The sequence below is a fragment of the Mauremys mutica genome, chromosome 16, assembly GCF_020497125.1.
Source record: "Mauremys mutica isolate MM-2020 ecotype Southern chromosome 16, ASM2049712v1, whole genome shotgun sequence".
In the NCBI taxonomy this organism is placed as follows: domain Eukaryota; kingdom Metazoa; phylum Chordata; order Testudines; family Geoemydidae; genus Mauremys; species Mauremys mutica.
The window spans coordinates 8,580,399-8,604,435 of NC_059087.1; the positions used below are offsets into that span (position 1 = coordinate 8,580,399).

The window sequence follows — 24,037 nt, forward strand, 5'->3', positions numbered from 1 at the left end:
ATTTGCTGTTCTCCTTTACTAAACCGAATGCTGCAGGTGCTCAGCACCTTTTGGTATTTGACCTTTAATTGTTTTTAACCTAACAGTTCTGTGCTTAATGCTGCTCTCAGGTTGGCATAACTTAGAAAAAAATATTTCTTTACTTTGCGCTCAAGCTTTCCCTTCTGTAGCTTTTTCTCTTTCAGTCAGTGATATGCTAGAGACTGGAGTGAAGATGTGGTATTGATGTGGGCTTTTCTGTGGCAGAGCTAAAGTTAACTCTTAATTTTTTGTCTTTTTAACTCAGAGCTTGTTTGCATCTCTTGTTTTGACATACTGAGTATGCTGGTTTACCTGGCTTATCAGGATTCCCAAACAAATTAACTACTGTGACTATAATCTTTTAGTCTTGTAGGTCACTTTGAGAGTGTATCCAATATTGCAGTCGTTTAGCATATATAACTCCAGTGGCAGTTGTGAATGTGAAAGCTGAGCAGGCACTGAATCCACAGAAAGCAGGCAGCTGTTTTGTTTAGATGCTGTTGAATTGATTTCTATTTACAGTATCTCGGTAGAAACAATTGTTTGTAAAATGCAGAGATGAGTTGAATGTCAGGGGTGGCCAAACTTACTGGCCTTTCAAGCCACATACGAAAATCTTCAGAAGCTTGAGAGCGGGGCAAGCCTGCTGGGGCCCGAGGCGTCAGTCCTACTGGAGGTGCCTGCTGGGGCTGAAGCCCCAAGCCCCCACAGGCGCGCCCCACGGGACTGAAGCTCTGCCATCCCACTGCAGGGCAGAAGCCCCGAGCTCCTCCCTCCCCAAGTCTGGTAGGCACAGAATGAGGGGAGGGGCAAGGGGCTCTGTGAACCGCACTTTAACTGTAAAAGAGCTGCATGCAGCTTGTGAGCTGCAGTTTGACCACCCCTGGTATATGTTTTATAATCTCATTCAAAAGTCAGTCATTCATACTGTAAAACCTTTTAGGACCTAATTCTGATTAAGAGCTGTCCAGCTCTGGTACAAGCTAAGGATGCACAGAGGCAGCCCTAATTTATGGTAGTGATGCCAGTGGGGTATCAAGCTTACACAATGCAAAGTGGCGTAGGCAGACTGAAGGATCCAAACCTTAGTGCTTAATAATTAAAAAATTGGGAATCTCTTGCATCAGTGAGGCAAACTAACTTATAAAGTTTTAAAAATTTCTTATTGTGTGAATATAGATGTTAGATCTTTTTCTGAAAAAAAGCTAGTAAAATATGGGATTGTCTTATCTTTCCTTGCAAGCTAAGTAGGGATTTAACTAGGACTCTGCAAGCATCTAAACATGCAGAGTTTGCATTGAGAAATCTGGGAATTGAAAGCATTCAGTACTTTGTATAGATAAAACAAAACAAAAGAGATCCTGGGCTAGAAAAAGATAGCTGGCCAGATTTTCCCTTGGTGTAACTTCAGTCAGGGCTGGATTTAGGGGCAGGAGGCTGCCTTGGGTGCTGGGCTTGGGGTACTGTTTTTGTTGTCAGCGTCTTATATGACCGGGATAAATCATGCATGCAAATTGTGAGACAAAGTAGTGAAATGGTCTAAAAATGCAATAAAAAATAAGGTATTCAAAAGTTTAACAAATGGGGTGGGGAGGAGCTGAAGATGCACCTCATCTGTGGCGCCATTTGGTCTAGGGCTGGCCTTGACTCTAGTGACAAAGGCCCCGACCCTATAAACATTTAAGCATGTGTGTAATGTTACTCAATTTGTTAGTCCCATTGATTTTGATGGGAATACTCATGAGTAAAGTTATGCGTGGGTGTATTTACAGGATCTGAGTATAACATTAGACACTTTTTTCAAAAGGAGCCCCAGACTATATAATATAAAAACAAAAGGGTGGTTGGAAAACAGGTTGGAAACTGATGGATAGTGAATGTGGGAGAAAAGGAAGGAAAATGAAGGATGTGTCTTTGTATTTATTCTGCAACTGAAAATAACTTTCTTCTTTGAGGATTTAAATAACTTCCATCTCTGCTGAAAATTATTCTGATTTCCGTATCTTGTCATCATCTTCTGCCAAATGTACTAATAGGCATTTTTCACAGATGATTTAGATTACAAGATTTATTGTAGCTCTTACTTAATTTAAAATATATAACCGGTAGCAAATAATTTTTGGAATGTTTCCTTTGCTCTTTCAAATGAATTAAATGGCCTGCCAAAATGTCAGTTCTAGAACAAGTTGTAAAAAATAGACTGTATTTATTATCAGAATAAATGGTCAAACATTCCTTATTTTAGATGCGTATATTGTTTAATTTGACCAGACTGAAGAATTAACTGTCTCTGATGCTCTCCTTGATATATATCTATATTTAAATGATCATGTTTGGTAAAAAGCATTAAATAATTAGAAACAACTATCCCCAACTTTCAGTGGAGAAGGAAAGTGATAGTGTCTTTTTCCATTTTTTAGGAACAGTTGCAGAAGCTAGAGACAGAATTGAGGGAGGTGACTAAAAACAAAGAAAAGTTGAAGAAAAACCTGCTTGAGTTGACAGAGTATACATACATGTTGCGAATCACACAAACCTTTGTCAAAAGACCTGTTGAGGTACTGTGTATACTACATAGGGAAGTTTGTATTTTCATGTAAAATTTTGTCTTATAAGTATAATATTAGTAATTATATAACTTGGCAGTCTTTACAACAACATGCAGTGTCTTGTCCTTTATTATTTTTTCTATTATGTAGCTCCTGTAGATCCCAGTCAGGGATTGTGAACCCATTGTGCCAGGCTCTCTATACACATACACAATGAAAAGGCAGTCCTGCGCTAAAGAATTAACCATCTAAGAATCCAGTCATTTAAATGCTTTTATTGCAACCTAGTAGAAATTGGATGAAGGAATGACTTGACTTTTTATATACACGAGTTGCGGTTACAATACTGTCGTAGAATCTTTGCTACAGTATTTTTGAATGCTGACAAAAGGCCATTCACCTGAGATCCTGAAACCTTGCTTGTCTGAAATCCTATATGGGACATTTTTTGCATTGAATTTTTAGTTGGTTTTATGATATCAAATTGACTAAAATATTGAACTTCCTGAAAGTATCTGTATCTTTTGTTTCTCAGTATGAATCCAGTTTACATGCCAATTATGAGGAATTCCCATCTTTAGAAAATGATCCTTTGGTGGACTACACTTGTATGCATAGACTGGGTGCCAAGCTAGGGTAGGTAACGATAGAATATGTGAACAGAAATCTTATTGGTCAAGTGTGGCAGATCAAGTCTTGATGCACTGTTGTAAAACTACTCTAAATATTGGGCCAGATCCTCTGCTGGTGTAAATTGGTGTAGCTCCAGTTACTTCAAGTGAGCAATGCCAATTTATATTAGCTGTGTCTTAGACTTACCGGGCTAGATTTTGACATCAACTTAAAAGCAGCAGGATTGCCCCCAAAATACTACCAAAAATCTTCATTAAACTGATAAAACATTTGTATTACGCACAATGTATGCTTATAATAATAGAATGTAATGATCTAGTGTGGTGCCTTTTTTATCCCAAGGTAGCATTTTAATGAACTAGTAATGACAACATGAAAGTTGTAAAGATAATAACATGTTTAATACTTAACACATACATATTTTCAAAGTGATATACAACACAAATCCTCACCTCTCCTCTGTGAAGTAGGTAATATCACATGTTGCAAATGGAAAATCTATGAGGTGCAGAACAATTGAGTAATTTGGTACAGAGGGAATTTGTTGATTCAGAGATGTGTGCTCAGACAAGTACTCTACATTTTTCTTCCCGATGTAGAATGTACTGTTTGGGTATTAGTTTCAGAGAGGTCGCTGTGTTAGTCTGTATCAGTAAAAACAACGAGGAATCCTTGTGGCACCTTAAAGACTAACAAATTTATTTGGGCATAAGCTTACGTATTATACATTGTAGAGTGGAAATAAAAGAAAATTAGTCAGCATTTGTTTGGTATGACATTTTGTTCTATAAAAATTCTGATGCTAAACTATTATAATTAGAGTCGTCTTAGAGAAACTATATTGTTAAGTTTTGACTTTTCCTGTGGGCTTTGGTTTACTCTTATAACATGTCTGTTTTTATATAGATTTATATCTGGTTTAGTTCACCAAGCAAAAATTGAAGCATTTGAAAAAATGCTATGGAGAGTCTGCAAAGGATATACCATTCTTACTTATGCAGAGCTGGATGAATGTCTGGAAGATCCAGATACAGTGAGTAAACGTCATAGCTACCATTTCTTTATGTTTACTCATCATACAATTAGATGAGATGATTCTCAGGGGAAAGGTCATTAGTTGTCCAGCAGTAGATAAAAAGGGAATGTTAATGAGTTTTCAATATCCTTGTGAATTTAAAAAAACCCAAAACAGATGTTGGTCCTGATCCTGTTATCACTGCAGAAGTAAGAATCAGCAGTTTCTGTAGTTCAGCTTGACATATGTGGAGTCTCATTGTGAAATGGTGATGGTTTTATGGCAGGATATCTTGAGTAAGGTACATGGCATTAATGACTACTTAGGTATTTATTAACCAGTCACGTACAGTACTTTAAATATTATATAGTCATTTTATCTGCTATTACAATAATAAAGGAATGTTTGATCATCTGCAAAGATTTGTTTTTTTCTAAACTTTAAACATTAAAAGATTCTAGGCAAGTTAAGACTGCCTCACAGTGCTGTACTCTGTTTTCTCTATTGAAAATATTGTTATAGATCTAATTTGTAACACTATAATTCTTAAAGGGTGAGCTTTTCTTGTACTACAGATATTTCTAAGGTGAATAAGAGAAAGAATAGAAAAAAAAATTGATTTATCTTTTATCCCCTCCCAAAAGATGTGTGTTAATCCAACATGAATTAAAAAAAGGCACTAAGACATTTTCCTTTTTAGGTCTCTTTTAAGAGTATATGAATTTTATGCTGCTAATGGTGTTTCTCCTGTTATCAAAATTCATTATTTTGCTTCAGAAATTTTGTAAAATTTTGCCTTTTCGACCAATAAGAGTAACTGGCAACCAAATATTGTCAAATTGTGGTGGAATTACAAATCATAATTAAAATGAACAACATCCATTTGTTTGTTTATTTTTAGGGTGAAATCAGAAAATGGTTTGTGTTTTTAATATCCTTTTGGGGTGAACAGATTGGCCAGAAGGTTAAGAAGATATGTGACTGGTGAGAAATAAAACTAATTTCATTTTTACTGAATATTGAATAATGTTGTTTAGTTTTTGCTTATGGTGACTATTTCATTACTTGGGTATGCTGATTTCATGGGACATTTTTGAAGATTTAGTTTTCATTATTTCTGCTTGTTATTTTTCCAATTGTAATCTAGTTTTATAATTATGTAATATACAAAGAAATGCCCAAATCCTGCTATCTAAGATCCCTATTCAAGTATTTAGTTTAAGTATGCAACTAAAGAGTGACCTTATCAACTGGATATATGCTAACATTTCTATTGTTTCCTATTTGAATTTTGACTAAAGGACTTAGGGCCAGTCACCTTCCATTGAGGTCAAATGCCAGTCTTTCCATTGAATTCAGTGGGATTTGAATTAGGCCTTTAATGGGTCAAATTGTATACTGTTTAGTGTTTTCACAAGTCCTATTTATTTTTTTCTTTGTTAAATGTAAGCAGCAGTCTTTTGATTAATTTTGAAGTTCCCTGTTTTAGTTTTAAAACCATTCACTGGCAGTACTTTGGTTCAGTATCTATCTCTGCCTTTAAGTAGGCCAAATAACAATAGAAGGGGAACAAATAATACCTAATGCTTTTTCATTTGTAGTTCTCGAAGAACTTTACAAGGGAGGGATAAGTACATTAGTTTCCCCATCTGTAAAATGGAAACAGAAGCACGGAGAGGTTTAGTGATTTGACCAAGGTCATACATGGTGTGGGGTAGAGCTCTGAAGAGAACTTGGATCTCAGTTCACTGGTCTGGGAGTACGATCTACTAGACTATGATTAAATCAAAAATACAGAGAGCTGTTTTAAAACCATCAGTAAAATAGATTGAGTGAATTGTCTGAAATTAATAAAAATATTCAGGTGATTTGGATAGTTGAATGGAGTGAATTCTGAGAATGAGGGAGGGAGTAATAACAATGGCATGTCAAAGTTCTGTGCGGGGTGATCCAAAACCACAACAATCCTTAGCCCTTACCTGCAGTGTCCTTCTCTAGTCCTGGCCCTCTTCTGGGCAGTGACTGCCAATCATGCCACATTATGTGGTGATGTGTTGTAGTGCACATGGGGACTGAGACCAAACTTCTTGTGACCCAAGATAGATCCAAGATCAGTGAAAGGGAAAGGTGCAACCCAATTCATCACCTATCTATGGCTTCTCAATATTTTTCACATGTTTTCTTGGTGAGGTATGACTCACACCCATAAAGGCTGCTCTACACCTTACAGATCTTTTTCAAGTGCTTGGATGTTTAATTCAGGCATCTGTATTTTTTTCCTTCAGCTATCATTGTCATGTATACCCCTATCCCAATACCACTGAGGAGCGCAGAGATGTTATTGAAGGACTAAACGTTCGCATTCAGGATCTTCATGTTGTGAGTAAAAAGTAACTAGTACCTTTTTCATTGAAGATATTGGAGCATAGATAACCACTTAGCCCATAGTTGCAGTATTAATTATGTTGATACATCTATAACTTGATGCTGTGTACTTTTTTTTTTTTCAAGTGCCCAAACTTTTGTTGGTAAAAGGTACTAGAGGTTTTTAGATATGTAGTAGCTGTGTGGTAAAGCAGTCAGAACAAAGGACTATGAGACAGTAGGATGTGACCAGGAGCAAGTCACTTGAAAAGCATGACCTGGTTCAAAACTAGATATTGTACCTGAGTTGAGTTGACCTGCGTAAATACCTTATTTAAAAAAAAAAAAAAGGACAATGATAGTAACAGGGTTATAGAAGGAGAAACATGGGCTAGTTGTTAGATCACAGGATTGTGAGCCAAGGATTCCTAAATTCCTATCTATGATCTTGCACTGGCAGTGTCCTTTGGCAGGAAACTTAACCACTTCATCTAATTCCCTTTCTGTAAAATCGAGATGTTAATACTTATGTACTATCACAGGATGTTAGAGATTAAATTAGTTAATGTTGTACTGTGCTTCAATGGTTGATAAATGTTTGATAGCAAATTACATATATCCAGAGTGCTTTGCCAAACTTTAAATACTATTTAAATACTAGACTCTGACTAAAAATATGACAAATATACTTCAAGAATTAAGCCTACCTTTTCAAAAACCTTCCTTTATCTTTTAATTCTTTTGTAATGAGTTGTTTTTATTTATTAATTACATTGTGACATATTTATTTTGATGTGTTAAATAAAGGGAGTAAAGAAAAGGTCAGTGATGAAGCCTTTCTCCAGGCTCTCTTCTCTCTTTTTTTGCAAAATAGCTAGCTTTCCATAGTACTGTGAAAGACTGAGTTGATGTTGTCATGCTTGAAAAAGAAAAAAAAAAACACTTTTCCAAGGCCTTGCATGAGCCTCTGTAAATTGGGCTTCACTTTCAGAATGTTCAGCACGAGGAGGATGAGGAAATAAAACTTAGATTCCACTAATGTATTCTGCTTTATCCGTTTTGCCAGTCTGGTGCTCTGCTAACTTCACTGAAGTTTCACATGGATACCAGTGTCCCACCCATGCAGATTTACCTTAATCTTGTCGGTTCTGTTTATTGTAGTTCAAGGGCAGCCATAATAATATTAACTACCACTTTCAGCAGCAATTCCATTGTGACTTGCAGCTGGCCACCTCTTCTACATAAGTGTGACTTGTGCAGATGACAAGTTCCACCATACAATGCTGCATCTTGATCCAAGTGATGGATTGCTTGTATCAAGAATTCGGTAAGAACTATAGTCTCTGTGGTCTGCATCTCTGTATTAAAATCAAGGCAGCTGCAATTCCTTCCACTTTATGTAGGTTAGGTCTGTCCTTGGGGCTCCTAGCAAGTTAACAATATGATCCATAGTTGGGCAAAGTTTCGGTGCTCCTCCTGTAGTCAAACTTACATCTACATTTTCAATTACCACTATTTTTTCCTTTGACAAAGGTGCTGCATAAAACTGAGGATTACTTACGACAAGTATTATGTAAAGCATCAGAATCCATTTATACCTGGGTTATCCAAGTGAAGAAGATGAAAGCCATTCATCATGTACTAAACCAGTGCAGTTTTGATGTCACAAATAAATGTTTAATTGCTGAGGTTTGGTGCCCAGTAGGTGATCTGCCAAACTTGCGTCGAGCACTCGAGGAAGGATCAGTAAGTCATTTTATATGATTGTGTGCACACACATTCAAAACTTTGAATGTTTTGAGCCAACAATAAAGATAAGGAAATAAATAAAACAATGTTACTTCAGAGGGAAAATAGCTGGTCATAGGTAACTCCCTACAGAGGTTAAAGGGCCCTTATGGGCCCTCTCCAACACTGTAATGGGTAGAACCCCTGTTGGTATCAGTGGGAGTTTTTTTGAGTGTATGAACTGCAGGATTGGGCTCAAGGAATGAGTTGGCTCACAAGGTCATGTGAAATCACCCTAGAAGGCACTAATTTGGCCCTACTATAAAAATGATAAAATTAGCTTTGTCAGAATAAGCTTGGCGTTACAGTAAATTAGACTATTTGTAATAGCAAATCTTGACTTTGTTTCATAAGTATCTATTACTTATCTAATTTCATATTTTGTAACTTTGTTTTCTTTAAAAAGATTTAAGTATAAAATGGTCATTGTAGATATTTCTAGTCGAAAGAGAGGCAAGTGTTACACTTAGTGCACTTGAGAAGATTGTTGCAGTTTTTGAAAGTTACTCAAACTGCAGTGTACCTCAGATATAAGAAAGTAAGTTTCTGTTCTGAAGATAAGTACCTTACAATTTCTGTTTCAGTGGACATTGTCAAAATCAAAATAATTTCTCTTCTGGGTTAGCAAAGTACATGTCCAGTATGATTTAATATAATTTATTTTTTGTCCCATTTCATTTTATAACTAGAGAAAGAGCGGAGCTGCAATCTCTTCATTCATGAACACCATACCAACAACAGAAACGCCTCCAACTTTAATACGTACCAATAAATTCACTTCAGGGTTCCAAAACATTGTTGATGCTTATGGAGTTGGGAACTACAGAGAAGTTAATCCAGGTTTGTCCACTAACAGTTGATGAAATCTTGCACTGCATTAATTATTTATTCATTTCTCCCAGCAGTAAAAGGGCATGTGCTTAAGTATCTTGCTGAATCAAGCCCTTAGTAATGGGGAAAATGGGGACTTCTACGTTCCATTGTTAATGGCCAATTTTAATCTTCAGTATTTTATCAAGAATGCAAATAGTGCTTTGAGGAACAAGGAAGGATCTGATTTCCAATGTTTTCTCTTAGCACCGAGAAAGAGGGCACTAGCTAATTATGGTATCTCCACCCATAGTCTTGGTAATTTTGTTTGCTTTTGTGAGAGAAGAATTGGGAAGAAAAGATAATCATGAAAATGGGAAACCTTAGTTATGGAATTGATCTTACACAAATATGGAGCCGGTCATCCAGAAGGATCCCAAAGTACTTTAATAACTATACAGAGTCTGTGAATGCATTGCTGCAGCCATCTCTGGCATGACAATGAGGATAAGATTCTTTTAGCTTTACGGATAAAAATAAATCTTTCTTTTTTACTCATGTTAGCAGTATAGAGTCAATACAACAATGGGGGAAAGAGCTGGATTCTCTTCTTGCTCATGCATCATTATAATCAGAATTGTTAACTAATTTCCAATTGCAGAATCCTCATTAGTGTGGTCCTGCATGAGCCAGAACCAACCCAGTTTAAGTGTGTAGGGCTGGGAGCTCGAGCATCTTTGAATATGTAAACTCAACAAACTTGATATGGAGTGACTGTGAGATGATAAAAATAGAACTCCATCATATCATTTTTAGGATTACATTAGAGAATGTAACTGCCTCTTTATATTAATTTAGTATAACTGTATTAGGCAAAATTCAGATAATTGTAATATCACAATAAATACGGTTGCAATTAACCCGAATCTGATGTGCTGCTTTTTTTTTTCCCCCCAGCCCTCTACACCATCATCACCTTCCCCTTCTTATTTGCTGTTATGTTTGGAGACTTTGGACATGGTCTTCTAATGTTTATCTTTGCCCTCTTGATGGTACTTTATGAAAACCACCCTCGACTAATTCGATCACAAGATGAGGTAAGCTTACCCTCCCCCCGCCCATCCCAAACAAAACAGTATTTAGATAATTTTAAGGGGACAGTTATTGTTTTTCTGAAAACTTTGTTCTTTGCACAAATATAAGATACTAATTTTGGTTGATAAGGCTACTATTCACTCTGGTCCAAATGGATAAGGAAACTTGGTCAGAAACTAGCTACAAGAGGACAGTTTACCTCCTTTTAAAAATTTGTAGTGGTACTGATGGCAGTAGTGATCATTAGTCTCGGGATTTCCTAGCTTGCATGTTTTATGGTATTATGACTCCAGGATAGAGAGAAGGTCTAGGTTTCTATTCTGTGAGTCTATGTAGAATCTATGTACGAGTCTATATAGGTTCCTCAAATATACACGTTTAGTTTAAAGCAAAAATGTGACTTTCAGACTACATTTGTTGTAAAAATCTTCAGTAGTGATAGTGACAAAACTCTTGCAAATCTATCACGTGATATTAAAGGTATGAAAGGTGAGATACAAATTGGATAGCTTTAAAGAGAGGCACTAATTTAGTAAACAATGTCTTCAATCCAGATTGTCTGATTTTTTTTTTTCCTCCTGGGTTTGTCTTAGTTTTCTTTATACCCTGTAATAATTGTTTAATGTGGTCATGTGCTTCTCTTGGAAATGTGCAGATAATGAAAGTTCACGTAGCTCTCGCTAACAGTGCTGTTCTTCAATATTTACAGATCATGAAAATGTTCTTTGAAGGGAGATACATAATTTTGTTGATGGGTCTATTTTCTGTATACACTGGCTTGATTTATAATGACTGTTTTTCAAAGTCATTAAATATATTTGGTTCTGGATGGAATATTTCTGCAATGTTTCAACGAAATATCTGGCAGTGAGTAGTATGCTTTGTTTACTATACCATTAAAACAAATATACAATGTTTAGAAAAGACTCTCTAATTCCCTTCTGTTTTGCCTTCTTAAATAGACTGTTTTAATTCCTTCATAAAATGTTATCATTAAGAGGTTCCAAATCCTTCCCAAAGGAGTAAAATGCCCTTATTTTGAACAATAGTACTTGAGAAATTATTTGGGGGCAGAGACACATTATTTTGTCTGGAAAGCACCATGCGCAATTATAAACAATAATTCTAGTTATTTGGGATCATTTCAGTATTTTATACTGCATTCAAATTGATGACCCTCCTGGAAAATGTTTCTTGACCAATCCCACCTCTCTCTTTGTTTGCAAAAATTTATGTAACTGCTGGGAGACTGGTCTCTTTTCCTTCAGAAAAAATACATCAATGCTTATTGCAGGGGTCAGCAACCTTTCAGAAGTGGTGTGCCGAGTCTTCATTTATTCACTCTAATTTAAGGTTTCGCGTGCCAGTAATACATTTTAATTTTTTTAGAAGGTCTCTTTCTATAAGTCTATAATATACAACTAAACTATTGTTGTATGTAAAGTAAATAAGGTTTTTAAAATGTTTAAGAAGCTTCATTTAAAATTAAATTAAAATGCAGAGCCCCCCTGGACCAGTGGCCAGAACACAGGCAGTGTGTGTGCCACTGAAAATCAGCTCGTGTGCTGCCTTGGGCACGCGTGCCATAGGTTGCCTACCACGACTTATTGTCTTAAATACATGCATCTGTACCAGTGACAGAAACCCAACATTTATGAGTAACCCTAGAGTGACAAAACAGCAGTAAGAACCAAAGAGTAATTTAGTGGGGAGCTGATTACACTCCTTTTGGGTCAGATGATCCACTAGGATTTTTAATGGTTCTGGCCCAGTTGTTTATTGAAAGAAATATGAGTTGGTATACTTTTTATAAAATTTTATTAAAAGCAATAAGCAAACAAAATTAAAACAAACAAAAACATAACTAAGGCTACATTATTACACACACTATTAAACTAAGGGTTAAATAATACAATGATCAAATTAAGATCAAAATAGGGTCAAAGAAAAAAATTGACAATAACAGTGGATTAAAACTAATCCATCAGCTAGTAAAATCAATTCTTATAGACTCTAAAATAAGAAATCTATAGAAGAGATTGTTTTCTGAGGCCTGGTCTACACTGTGTGTGGGCGGGGATCAATCTAAGTTACGCAATTTCAGCTATGTGAATAATGTAGCTGAAGTGGACGTACTTACAATCTACTTACTGCTGTGTCTTCTCTGTGGTAAATTGACAACCGATGCTCTCCCGTCGACTCCACCTGCGCCTCTTGCTCTGGTGGAGTACCAGAGTTGATGGGAGAGCACTCGGCGGTCGATTTATCGCGTCTAGACTAGACATGATAGATCGACCCCTGCTGGATCGATCGCTGCCCATCGATCCCGCTGGTAACGTAGACAAGCCCTTATAAACCCCAATTAAGATTTTGCCCATGGCAGTGCAGTCAGCTTAGCAGGCTGAATATTTTGATTATCAAAGTCAAATTACTGTTACCTTTAAGCCGTGTCCTCAGAGTAAATTGGAATTTCCTCTTTAGATTTCAACAGTGGTTGCTCTGTTTCCTTTCTGAACACAGACTTCAACATCACTCTTCTAATATGCAATAGTTAGCAACTTTTGATAAGCAAGAATTATAGATGGCAGTTTGTAAATGCTGTTACCAAAATTAAGAATGCACGCAGGCTCTGATTTTTTTTTTACAAAGCAGAATATCTAGGGTAACTTCAGTCTGGGGGTTATTCGGCACCTCACCATGTGGTTAATATTCATAAAATGCTAATAAATATTCATAAAGTACTAATATTCATAAATGCACTCAGTACACATTCACACACTTAAAATAGGGAAAAAAACCAAACAGGGACATCTCCTTGTCAAAAACAAAAAAGGAAAAAGGCGAAAATGACATGCTTAAGATAAAATGGAGTTTGAACTCTTCAGCTCTTGTAGTCTTCAAACTCACATGGTATTAGAACTGTCACTGCGGTCAAGATTCCAGGTAACGACAGAGTTGTCAAGTATTTTATGCTAGCAGGGTCTTTCAGTGCTAGGAGACTGGTTAGGCTAATATGGCCACAGTCATTGTGGTCTTCTCCTCTTTGGGTGGCTATGGGATTGGAAATGAAATCTGGAATCTTTCCTGTCTAGATCACCACTCAGATTGAGAGTGATCATAAGTTGTTGCTGTGTGATATCTGTTTGGAGGGTTATATGAAATAAATTGGTAGCCTCAGACAAATTTTTGGGCACATTTAGCCATATTAAACAACCACCACCACAACCAGCTGCTTTGTTGACAGTTTCAATAAAGGTTAAGAACTGAATGGTTATTGAACTACATGTGTCTCACCTATACTGGTGTCCTTTCTGGTCAGAGCTGACCTACATTGTATGAGGGAGCTTATGCTGACTCTGCACATACTGCATCTGTTCTGTGGATAAATAGAAAAGCATTTTCAGGGATTGCCTTTCTGGCAACTATCATCAGTACTTAATTTACCTGGGAACAGTTTAATATGTTGACTATTTATCTTACTATTATTGTGCTTAGAAATCCCTTTATGCTTCCCTCAACCCTCAGATCAGCCATTTATTTTCTCTCTCTCTGCTAAACAAGAAAGTAGGAAGGACATTCTGCAGAGGTGAAAGCAATACATGCTTACTATTTTTAAGCAACAGGATCTGATTATGTGTTTCTTGTGCCACAGTCTTGATGATTTGAAGTCTAATCGATATTTGACATTGGATCCAAATGTTACTGGAGTGTTTAATGGAGTTTATCCCTTTGGCATAGATCCGGTTGGTGCTTTTTCTTTAAATGTACCTATTTGTGATGATCAGTGCTTTACAGCTAATAAGTTAAAAGTGTGATGCCTGCTTAGTATACAGGCAAAACATAAGGGGACATATTATGAGTAAATGCAGATTTCCATTTCCCCTTTCTCCAGTGAGGATGATATCCTCTTCTAGTGATTCAGAGAGAGATTTAACTAATTTCTTCAAACTCATTTTTGCTTGGGAACTTAGCTGGAATTAGAATCCAGGGGTATGTCTACACTGCAGTTAAATACCCTTAGATGGCCTGTCTCAGCTGACTCGGGCTTGGGTTTGGGCTTGCGGGGCTGTTGAATTGAGGTATAGACAAGCCGAAACGTCTACACCACAATTAAATAACCCCTTAGCCTGAGTCAGCTGACATGAGTCAGCTGCAGGTTTTTAATTGTAGTGTAGACATATTGCAAGTTTCCTGAGGAGAGATTGTGTTACACCCCAAACTAGTCATTTTAGGAAAGTCTATTTAATCTTATTGATTTCTCTTTTATTTTTTATTTTCCCTTCAGATCTGGAACCTGGCAAGCAACCGTCTCAGTTTTTTAAATTCTTTCAAAATGAAAATGTCTGTGATTTTTGGAGTGACTCACATGACTTTTGGAGTTATTTTGGGGGTCTTTAACCACTTGTAAGTATGGGAAGTTAAAGTTAAATGAATGTGGCAATAAACACATGCAAGCAAATACATGTAACATTTTTCTGATCATTGTTTATTATCTGAGATTGGAAGGAACTGGAATGTTTTTGAGAAATGAGCAAAGGCAATGTGAATTCACTGTGAAAATTGCTTTACAAAAACAAGTCAGTTTTTGCTTGAGATCCTGATTTCCTTGGAAAAATATAGGCAGGCCAGTGTTACACAGAAAAATCTGCAGCCTTTGAGAAGTGAGATTTTGTGTTGTGCTTCTAGAGAAGAATGGGTTTGGAGCTGCCACTTTTGGGCCCCTCTTAACCTCTTCTGTGTAACATTGTTAATGCCTTGGTTTTATTTGAAACATTAATGGTTTTTTGTTACTCAAGCCCCAATCCTACAAATATGCATATGCTGAACTAAAGGCCTGAGTAGTCTCATTGAAATCAATGGGATGATTCAGTTCTTTAAAGTTAAGTATTTGAATAAGTGTATGCAGGATTCAGGCCCCTGTTTGCAGTATTTTTTGTTTTCTTTTAATTGAAAAGACTTTCGCTTCCTCTGTTAAGGCCCTGAGACCATTGACATCCATGGTAAAATTTCCGTTGAGTTCAAAGAATCAGGATTTGGCTCATAATTTCTAATACAGTTTCTATTTCTGAACACTCCGAACTTCCATTGATGCCACAGGGGTTGAGGGCTCTCAGCACCTTATAGAATTGGACACTATACGTGATCTTTCTATATAAAGGTTGTTCATCATTAATTCTTTTTCCTTTTTTATTTTTTTTTTTAGATATTTCAGGAAGAGGCACAATGTTTATTTGGTTTTCCTTCCTGAACTTTTATTCATGCTGTGCATCTTCGGGTATCTTGTATTTATGATCATCTTTAAATGGCTAGCTTATTCTGCAGAAAACTCCAGATCTGCTCCCAGCATTCTGATTCAGTTTATTAACATGTTTCTATTTCCCACTAGTGGAATGGACACCTTTTATACAGGACAGGTTAGTGCTACTCTTATAAACTGAAAAGAGATCGATAGAATTCAGAAGATCATATGTTCTTTAATAGTGTGATTGAACAAAAAGTATTATCTGAATGTTAAATTAAGCTAATGTCTGACTCTAGTGTGGGAACAGTAAAGAGGTTGTATCAGGATTCTTTTAAAAGATAAATAAATAAAAAGCACATCCATTATGACTGACTGAGCATTTTGCTCTTAAACTTCGTCTAAGCTTTTGTGTAGATTTAAAAAAACGCAACACACTTGCTATTTCTAGAACAAAATCCTGTACTCCTTGCTCAGGCTAGCTTTGATTCTCTTTAATAAAAGGGACGCAGAACAGAGCACAGATTATCTCTTCTCTTTTAGTTTTTAATCCTATTTTGTGTACCAAAAGAATCTTTTTAAGCTTGGAAATTGGCAAGCTTGCCTGCCTTTTGGGGCCAATCCAGAAGATGAGCTCCCACAACTGCTATTTGAGGCCCTGAATCAGCAAAATACCTAAGTGCATGCTTAACTTTAAGCATGTCTTTAAGATCCACTGAAATCAGGTGTGACTTCTCAAATGCTGAATCAGGGCCTTAAAGGAAATCAGTTGCTTCTTCCTCATTAATAAAAAAAATGATTTAAGTACTTGGGGGAGGTTGTCTGAACTCATCTTAAAAGATGAACTCATCTTTTCTTTTTTCTCTCCCACTAACAGGTTATTTTTCAGAGATTTTTATTTATTGTTGCTTTGCTTTCTGTTCCTGTAATGCTTTTTGGAAAACCACTTTATTTGTATTGGTTGCACCATGGACGCCGAGGCATTGGAACGTACAGAGTAAGTATCGAAAGAACTGTATACCTGTAGCATGCATTTTCTAAATTGTCAAGCATTGTATTAAAGGGTATTTTATTATAAATCCTTTTGGCTAAAATTAATTAAAACAAAAAAAAAAAAAGCATTATCGTCTACATTAGATGTAAGATCCATTTAAATTTGTTAATGGGGTAAAGAAATAATTATCTTAGATTAAGAAAGTATCTAGAAGCATTGAGCTCTAAAATGTCCTATAGCTTGATATGACCATGCAAATTAGAAAAATTGATGTCTATTTTTGCATAATAGGGCCTTTCCACTTCAGCTTTCTCAGCTTCTATGGTCCCAAGGGTATGTCTACACTGCAGACAGACACTCATGGCTGGCCTATGACAGCAGACTCAGGCTTGCGGATCTTCGGCTGCAGAGCTGTTTAATTGCCGTGTAGACTTCTGAGCTCGGCCTGGGCTCTGGGACCCACCAACCAGAGTCCCGCCTTGCAGGGTCCCAGAGGCTGGGCTCCAGGCCAAGCTCAGAAGTCTATACTGTTATTAAACTGCTCCAAAGCCCAAGCCTTGGGAGCCTGAGTCAGCTGGCACGGGCCAGCTGCGGGTTTTTAATTGCAGTGTAGACATGCCCTGAGAGTCTTAATGTTTTTGCAATGTCTGCTTTAAATAAATACAAAAAACCCTGCAACTCTTACAGTGACATAAAAAATTCTTGTTAGTGAACTGACACTGATACTGTTTCCATTTTTGTGCAGGGTGGCTACAGACTTGTTCGAAAAGAAAGTGAAGAAGAACTTTCTCTATTGGGATCACATGATGTGGAGGAAGGAAGCAGCCCTTCAGACAGTGGGCACAGAGAAGGGGATGGAGAAGAGGTAACACTTTCAGCTACCGCCTGTAATAAGAATGGCCTAAAAGCAAGTTATCAGGGGAAAATTGTATGGAGTGATACTCAGCAAATTGCCATACACTAAACCAGGTTGAGTTCCTGGAATCTCTAAAAATGCCATCTAGGGGACTTTTATAAAGCTGGCCCGATTGGTTGGCTGCATAAAATTTACATTCTGTTGTTTGTGATTGTTCTGCGCTGCATTTCTTATTACAAAAATGTATCAGTTCAGCTTACTAGAGTTCCTAGGTTTTGATATAATGGGAAATAACTGCATGAGGCACTTTGTCTGAGACTACAGTCATTCCTTTTAAAGTACAATTAATCAAGCAACATCAAAGCTCTCTTGCATAGTTTTATGGGTACTTGATTTTGGATGCCTTTAGTCAAGACAAAGAGGAGAATATACTCTAACTTTCTCCTTTTCTTTTCATCTTCGATTCTTCTCTAGAGAAAAGGCTCTTGATTGTAATTTTTTTAATAGTATGTTATATAATTTGACAGTGGGAAGGCAAGGTGCTCTTGTCATTAGTGGGAACTGGAAATCTGGAGTCTTGAGCTGTACTCCAGGTTCCTGACACTGATATAATATAATCTTGGGCAAATCATTTAAGGCGTATCTGAGTGCTTTTGACTTTAATAGGAATTGATTAACGCTCCTAAACTCTCTGTCCCTCAATTTACTCATCTGCAAAATTAGTATAATACTCCTCTCACTGGGAGATTTGAGACTTAACCTCTGTAGGGCTAATATATCTAGGAAATAGGAGAGCTCTACTGAAAGACATTGCACAAATTGTACCACAGTTTCATAAGAAATGATAGCAGGATTTACAGTAAAAATTACTGATCTTGGGTTTGTTTGTTAGTACTAGCCAACCTAACTCAAGATTACTACATTAATAATTACCCTTTACCATTATATAGCTCTCTTCATCTGAGGATTTCAGAGTGCTTTACAACGGTTGATGGTAATAATTATTCCCCTTTTAGAGACAGGAAAAGCTGAGGCAGAGAGAGTTAGTGATTTGCCCAAACTTAACACAGTAAATGAACAGCCTAGCTGGGATTAGAACTCAGGTCTCCATTAGACCACATTATAGTGTGGCAGAACTATATGTTCATATAAGATGCATTCAGAGTAATTTACATGCCTACTTGCATTGTTAGAATATTCTTTGGTCATATAAGTAGAGAACCTGCTAGAAAACTACACCTTTATTTATATATATAAGTGCAATCAGCATGTAAACTTTTAAAGTTTATACACTGGTTTAATTATATAAAAAAATTATTTGACCTTTACATTTTATTTTTATTTTTTTAAATGATCTGAAACCTATAGTGGATTTGCAAATGCATGTTGTATGTTGTCATACATCACAGTATGGATTTAATGTATACAAGTGTATTTACATATATATGTGTTGTTAGTTTAACTTTGCAGATGTTTTTATGAATCAGACTATTCATACCATTGAATACTGTCTAGGATGCATCTCCAACACTGCTTCATACCTGAGACTCTGGGCACTAAGTCTTGCTCATGCACGTAAGTCTTTGTATTCCAATGTAACTTTAATATTGTATGCGGGTTTTGTTGTTTGATCATTTTAGAATATCCTAGCTATGAAATTATCTGGTTGGTCATTTAAAAAAAATCCCGAGTTAACTGACCTGGACTAATAGAAAAGCACATTATACTGAAAAGTGGAATTGTGACTTGGAGTGCTGCATGTAATATATGGCTTCATTGTTCACTCCTGATTATGTGAAGGGCTGTCAGCTAGTAAAATGGTTCTGCAGATGGTGATATTATATCATGTGATATTTAAAGTCTTCCCCTTTAGTGGCCAGGATTCGAGAAAGCACTTAAATATTGTCCTGAATACAGATGGACTTAAGTACATGCTTAAGTATGGGCTTAAAGTTAAGTATATACTTAAGAGCTGTCCTGAATAGGGATGCTTTCCTACATCAGGACTAGTGTATTTCTGAATTTGTCTCATTCTGAATTAGAACCTGGGCATTTATGGTCCGAAAACACTGCCCATTTCCCTGTAATTATTCATTAAGAGACGATGAGAGAGTTGTCACAAAAACCACCAACCTTTTCATATTTTATATTCTTGTTCTGATTTCAGGAATGTGTTTCACAGCCAAATTATATAGGTATTTTATGCTACACTGAATTAATACAGATGAAGTAGTGATGTGTTGTATACACGTGAGCTTATTAAAATCTTATTGAGTGTAATATTGTTTCTAAACATTTTAAAAAAAACCCTTGTCTGAAAAGATGTGCTGGCTCTGCAGTGTGAAATTAAAGCAGCTAGAAAACGAACTATGTGACCAACATGTATCTGAGTACTTAAATCTTAATGTAGTGAACCCTGGTCTGTGTCTTGGGTTCACTTGCAATTGTAACTATTAAGTATTGGTTAGTGGATTTGTGGTTTTAATAAATTAGATGTCATAAGTAGTAGATTTTATTCTGAGACTGTTTATAATTATAAACAAGCTATTTCCTGGGAGAACAAAACAGCGTATGCAGCTCCAGATAATTCTGCTCTGATTACATAGATTATACAGTAAACAGACTACTCATTCAGTGTTCTAGTGAATGCAAATTACCACCGGTTACAAAAATATTAATTATTGTGCAACGTTTAGTTCCTTGAGCGTCTTGTGATGTGCCCCTTTGAAGGAATCCAGTGTATATTTTTGGCTCCATTTTCTGATCCAGGAGATTCTAGCACAGTAACATAATTGAAACCGGAGTGCAGACTGGTTAAGCAGACTCACTGGGTACGTGTATGTTTCCAAAGGTAATTTTGGAAACCATTTGTTTTGTAGAGTTATCAGAAGTGCTGTGGGCGATGATAATGAGAGTGGGCCTTCGTGTGGATGCAGCATATGGAATCTTGCTGTTAGTTCCAGTTTTAGCCTTCTTTGCTGTGTTAACAGTATTCATTCTTTTGGTCATGGAAGGTCTTTCTGCTTTTCTACACGCTGTACGACTTCATTGGTAAGTGTTAACTTTTAATATAAAAAAACTGCCTTTTTTTTTTAACTGTGCATTGGTTTGTTAAAGGGACATTATTGGGTAGGATAGGCCCAAAATTTAGAATGCGTATTTTGAAAACGAATGACTCTGGCATAAAAGTTAAGTAACTAGCCTAAAGGCATCAGTGTTAGAGCCAGAATTAGATCTCATTAATTCCTGGCTCCTAGTCTTGTTCTCTGAGTTGTTGTGTATTAATGTGTGGATATATTTTTTTTTCTCCTCATTACAGGGTGGAATTTCAGAACAAGTTCTACACCGGTGGAGGTTACAAGTTTACTCCTTTTTCCTTTAAGCACATTTTTTTACATTTTAATAAAGATGATATTGCATAATTTTATTGGCATAAGTGGAGGTGTTCAGAGTTGTCTGCAAATCATGTAATTAGATCTCACTGATGTACAGTTTGTAGAAAAATGTGTTTTTCACTGATTGCCTTATAATGTAGCCAAATAATTCTGTAATATATACCTCCTTCAGACAAATACATTGCCGATCTGGAGCCTCTTGTAAAATATATAGGCATAAAATGTATGTTTTTTTCATAATAAACTAATGTTGTAAATTAATTTTAAGATCATTCTAAAAAATAATCTTATTGCTTGTTCTAAAAATAAGAAAGGTATTTTATTTCCAGAAGAGACTGTTTATATTCTTTAATGAATACTTTTAAATGATCTTAATTACCTTAATTTCCTTTTCGTCATATAAAATACACAGCAAGATTACTGTATATTACTTGTGATCACACCCTCTCATTAACTTAAATTGCCACCTAGTGGAATCTGGAAGCAGTTAACATTAAACAGTGTATATTTTCAGTAGTTATTCCCAGGAGATTACCAAAAATAGTATAAACCAGTAAATACTAATATAAAATGCTCTTTTGGGACTATTTTTAAAAGTACACCAACAAAACATTTTGTGTCTTGAATTCTGCCCAGAATTATTACTTTAATCTTTGCAAGTGCACATCCTGAAGCTTCATTTGATAAAAGAAAAATTAAGGGCAGGTAGGGGAAACCCAACTATGTTTTTTTTTTATCTCCCTTCATTGAGGAGTTTACAGTCTTATGCCCCAATTTTGCTAAATGATCTGTGTGGGTCGACTCCTATACTTGTGTGGAACTCCACTGGGTGCAGGGATTGCCCATCCAAACCATTTTGCAGGATCAGGGCCTTAATGATGTCTTTAACAGGTGACTCAAATTGTATAGCAGAATATGTTATATTAAATGCTCATTCTACAGACCTTTCACATGTAAAGTTCCCATTAATGGGAACTATAGTTTTATGACGAGTGCAGAATCAGGCCTTAAATGTACTCTGTATATATTTGGCTTTAAAGACATTTATGGATATAACTTGACTGGAGTGACTGGTTTATCTGATGTTATTGAACCAACGTTGTTTATACTGAGTTAAGAAATGTTACTTAAAAGCGTATATGTGAGGGGAAGAGACGGTGCTTTTGCATTTTTTATATCAAAATGAAAATTGGGATATTTTACCATAATAGTTTGACATTTGTGCCATAAGAACAGCATAAGTTAACGTTTACATTTTTCTTTTATACTGATTCCAAATAAAATATAATTGCCATTTGCAGAATTAATATTCTGCAGTGTTTGGTTGTATTTAATTGTTTAAAATGAACTCCTGCAGCTCTTAAGCTATACCACTAAAATTTTGTCCTATGTAATATTTCAGTTTCTTATTTACAATATTTTAAGAGGTTCCCACTATTGTAAAAAGTTACATTTGTTACTGAATCTTAGGTCTTTCCATTTCTTACTTCTATTAGACCAGATCTTGTGCAACCCCAATCAGGCCACTTGGCCTCTTCTAAGAATAAAGCTTCACTTAATGAGAGCCTGCATATGCATTACATTCTATTTTAATTGAGAATATTTTCATATTTTTGACTAAAGTTCTACTTTTTTTGTGTTAAATTCAGAATTGTTCGAGTGGAGACATAAAATCACATAGGTAAATCCCACACAGGATTTTTGCTTTAACTTGAATTGTAGGGTCTGGACTTTTATTGAGCAGCCTATCTGAAAATATTTTGGCTGTGGTTCAACACGTCACTTAGTCTTGAAGTTACATATGTGTTTGAGTAGTTTGCTTGACTTCAATGGGACCATTCAGTGCTTGAAGTTAAGCACATATTTAAAGCCCTTGCTGCATCAGGGTGTGTGTCAGGACTCAGTCCTGCAAACTCCAGTTACTTTTACAGGAGAGGCTGAGCTCTTTGCTGGATTAAGGCCTGAAACTACACTCTGGAGTTAGTAACTGATTGTTAGTTTACATTTTCATTCTTTTAATAGATTCCCTAAACCTGCAGTGTCAGAACCTGGAATTTAGAAAGCAAACACCCCCTCCCCAAACGTTAGTGCTATGAAACAAAAATTACTTGACGGTTAAAGACTGGTACGGTGAAAACATTTTTATGTGGAATTTTGTTGACATTTTGTACTAATTCAGGTTGTTTTGAGAACCAAGTAAAACAGTGAAGGAAAAATCCTTCTTGAGGAATTAGTGTTTATTACTAATAAAGTGTGAAAAGACTCCAAAAAGCAAAGGGAGGATTCTGGGGAAAAAATTGGAACATGCTGTGGTAGGTAATAGGGCTACTGTCAATCCAGTTTAACTGATAACACTGCCTGCTGTTGGGTTTGGATTCGGGATAAACGGTCCTGTTCCCTTTGCTGCTTCTTTCCCTCCTCCCTCCCCCTTGCGTCTCTTCTCATCTTGTATCTTCTACAGGCACAGTTGCTTCTAACTGCTTGCTTTGGAAGGCACCAAGCCAGTACAGTATGGGAATATTCTGGTTCTAACGCTGCTGTTCTCTGTTGGAGCAGCGGCCTCGAGTGAGCAAAAGTAAAAATAATCACTGTTCTTAGGCGCGCACACACATCCAGCACAGAAACATAACCCCCAGGAGTGGCCCACTCCCTAAAAGTGACAACTGACAAATGTTGCAGAGACTGGTGGGAACGAGGCCGGTTCAGTACAGGGTCATCTTTCCCCTGCATGCTGCCAGCCTCCCCCAGGTCAGCCAGGGAACACCAGCATGGTGCAGGTTGCATGGGCCAAGCTTAGTACTGCTGCCTATACTCTTCTCCCCCCTCCGCCTCTCCAGGTACCACTGCTGCTTCTGCCCTTTCGGCCCTGTTTCTTTTTAAAAAGAAAAACTTCCTTGCCCCTGGTGGCAGACCCAAAGCTGGGGGGTGGGGGACACCTGAGTTGTGAGTAAAGACAAGAGGAGTCCTTATGGCACCTTAGAGCCTAACACATTTATTTGGGCATAAGCTTTTGTGTTTTGCTGATACAAATACAGCTAACCCCCTGAAACTGGCTCGTGAGTGGCACTTTTCATGGGACCCTAGGGTCAGTGGGGTTGTACTGAACCTCATAGGATAGCCTTCCCTCAAGGCGGGGGGCAGGGCAAAAGGCGGGAGAGTACAAGGAGGAGAGGAAGGTTTGGGGCTGTGAGTGGGGGAAGGTGCTGGCTGGGGGCAGTGGGGTGGGAATGAGGGTGAGTGGGGGAAGGTGCTGGCTGGGGGCAGTGGGGTGGGAATGA

The 24,037-nt window shown here is 36.9% G+C and overlaps 1 protein-coding gene across 1 annotated transcript in view; it reads left to right on the forward strand.

The window, feature by feature from the left end:
- The window catches only part of LOC123351118 (V-type proton ATPase 116 kDa subunit a2-like), a 47,104-nt gene extending 25,038 nt beyond the window's left edge, over positions 1-22,066 (forward strand). Inside the window, exons 22-38 of the mRNA XM_044990327.1 lie at positions 2,442-2,579; positions 3,106-3,206; positions 4,110-4,236; positions 5,120-5,202; positions 6,504-6,597; positions 8,116-8,328; positions 9,060-9,210; positions 10,138-10,277; positions 10,985-11,142; positions 13,928-14,018; positions 14,561-14,679; positions 15,479-15,689; positions 16,392-16,511; positions 17,254-17,373; positions 18,822-18,939; positions 20,244-20,415; positions 20,684-22,066. Coding sequence (XP_044846262.1) covers positions 2,442-2,579; positions 3,106-3,206; positions 4,110-4,236; positions 5,120-5,202; positions 6,504-6,597; positions 8,116-8,328; positions 9,060-9,210; positions 10,138-10,277; positions 10,985-11,142; positions 13,928-14,018; positions 14,561-14,679; positions 15,479-15,689; positions 16,392-16,511; positions 17,254-17,373; positions 18,822-18,939; positions 20,244-20,415; positions 20,684-20,786 — 2,259 coding nt within the window. The 3' untranslated portion in view covers positions 20,787-22,066. The remainder of the gene's footprint in view (positions 1-2,441; positions 2,580-3,105; positions 3,207-4,109; positions 4,237-5,119; positions 5,203-6,503; positions 6,598-8,115; positions 8,329-9,059; positions 9,211-10,137; positions 10,278-10,984; positions 11,143-13,927; positions 14,019-14,560; positions 14,680-15,478; positions 15,690-16,391; positions 16,512-17,253; positions 17,374-18,821; positions 18,940-20,243; positions 20,416-20,683) is intronic.
- The last annotated feature ends 1,971 nt before the right edge of the window (positions 22,067-24,037 follow it).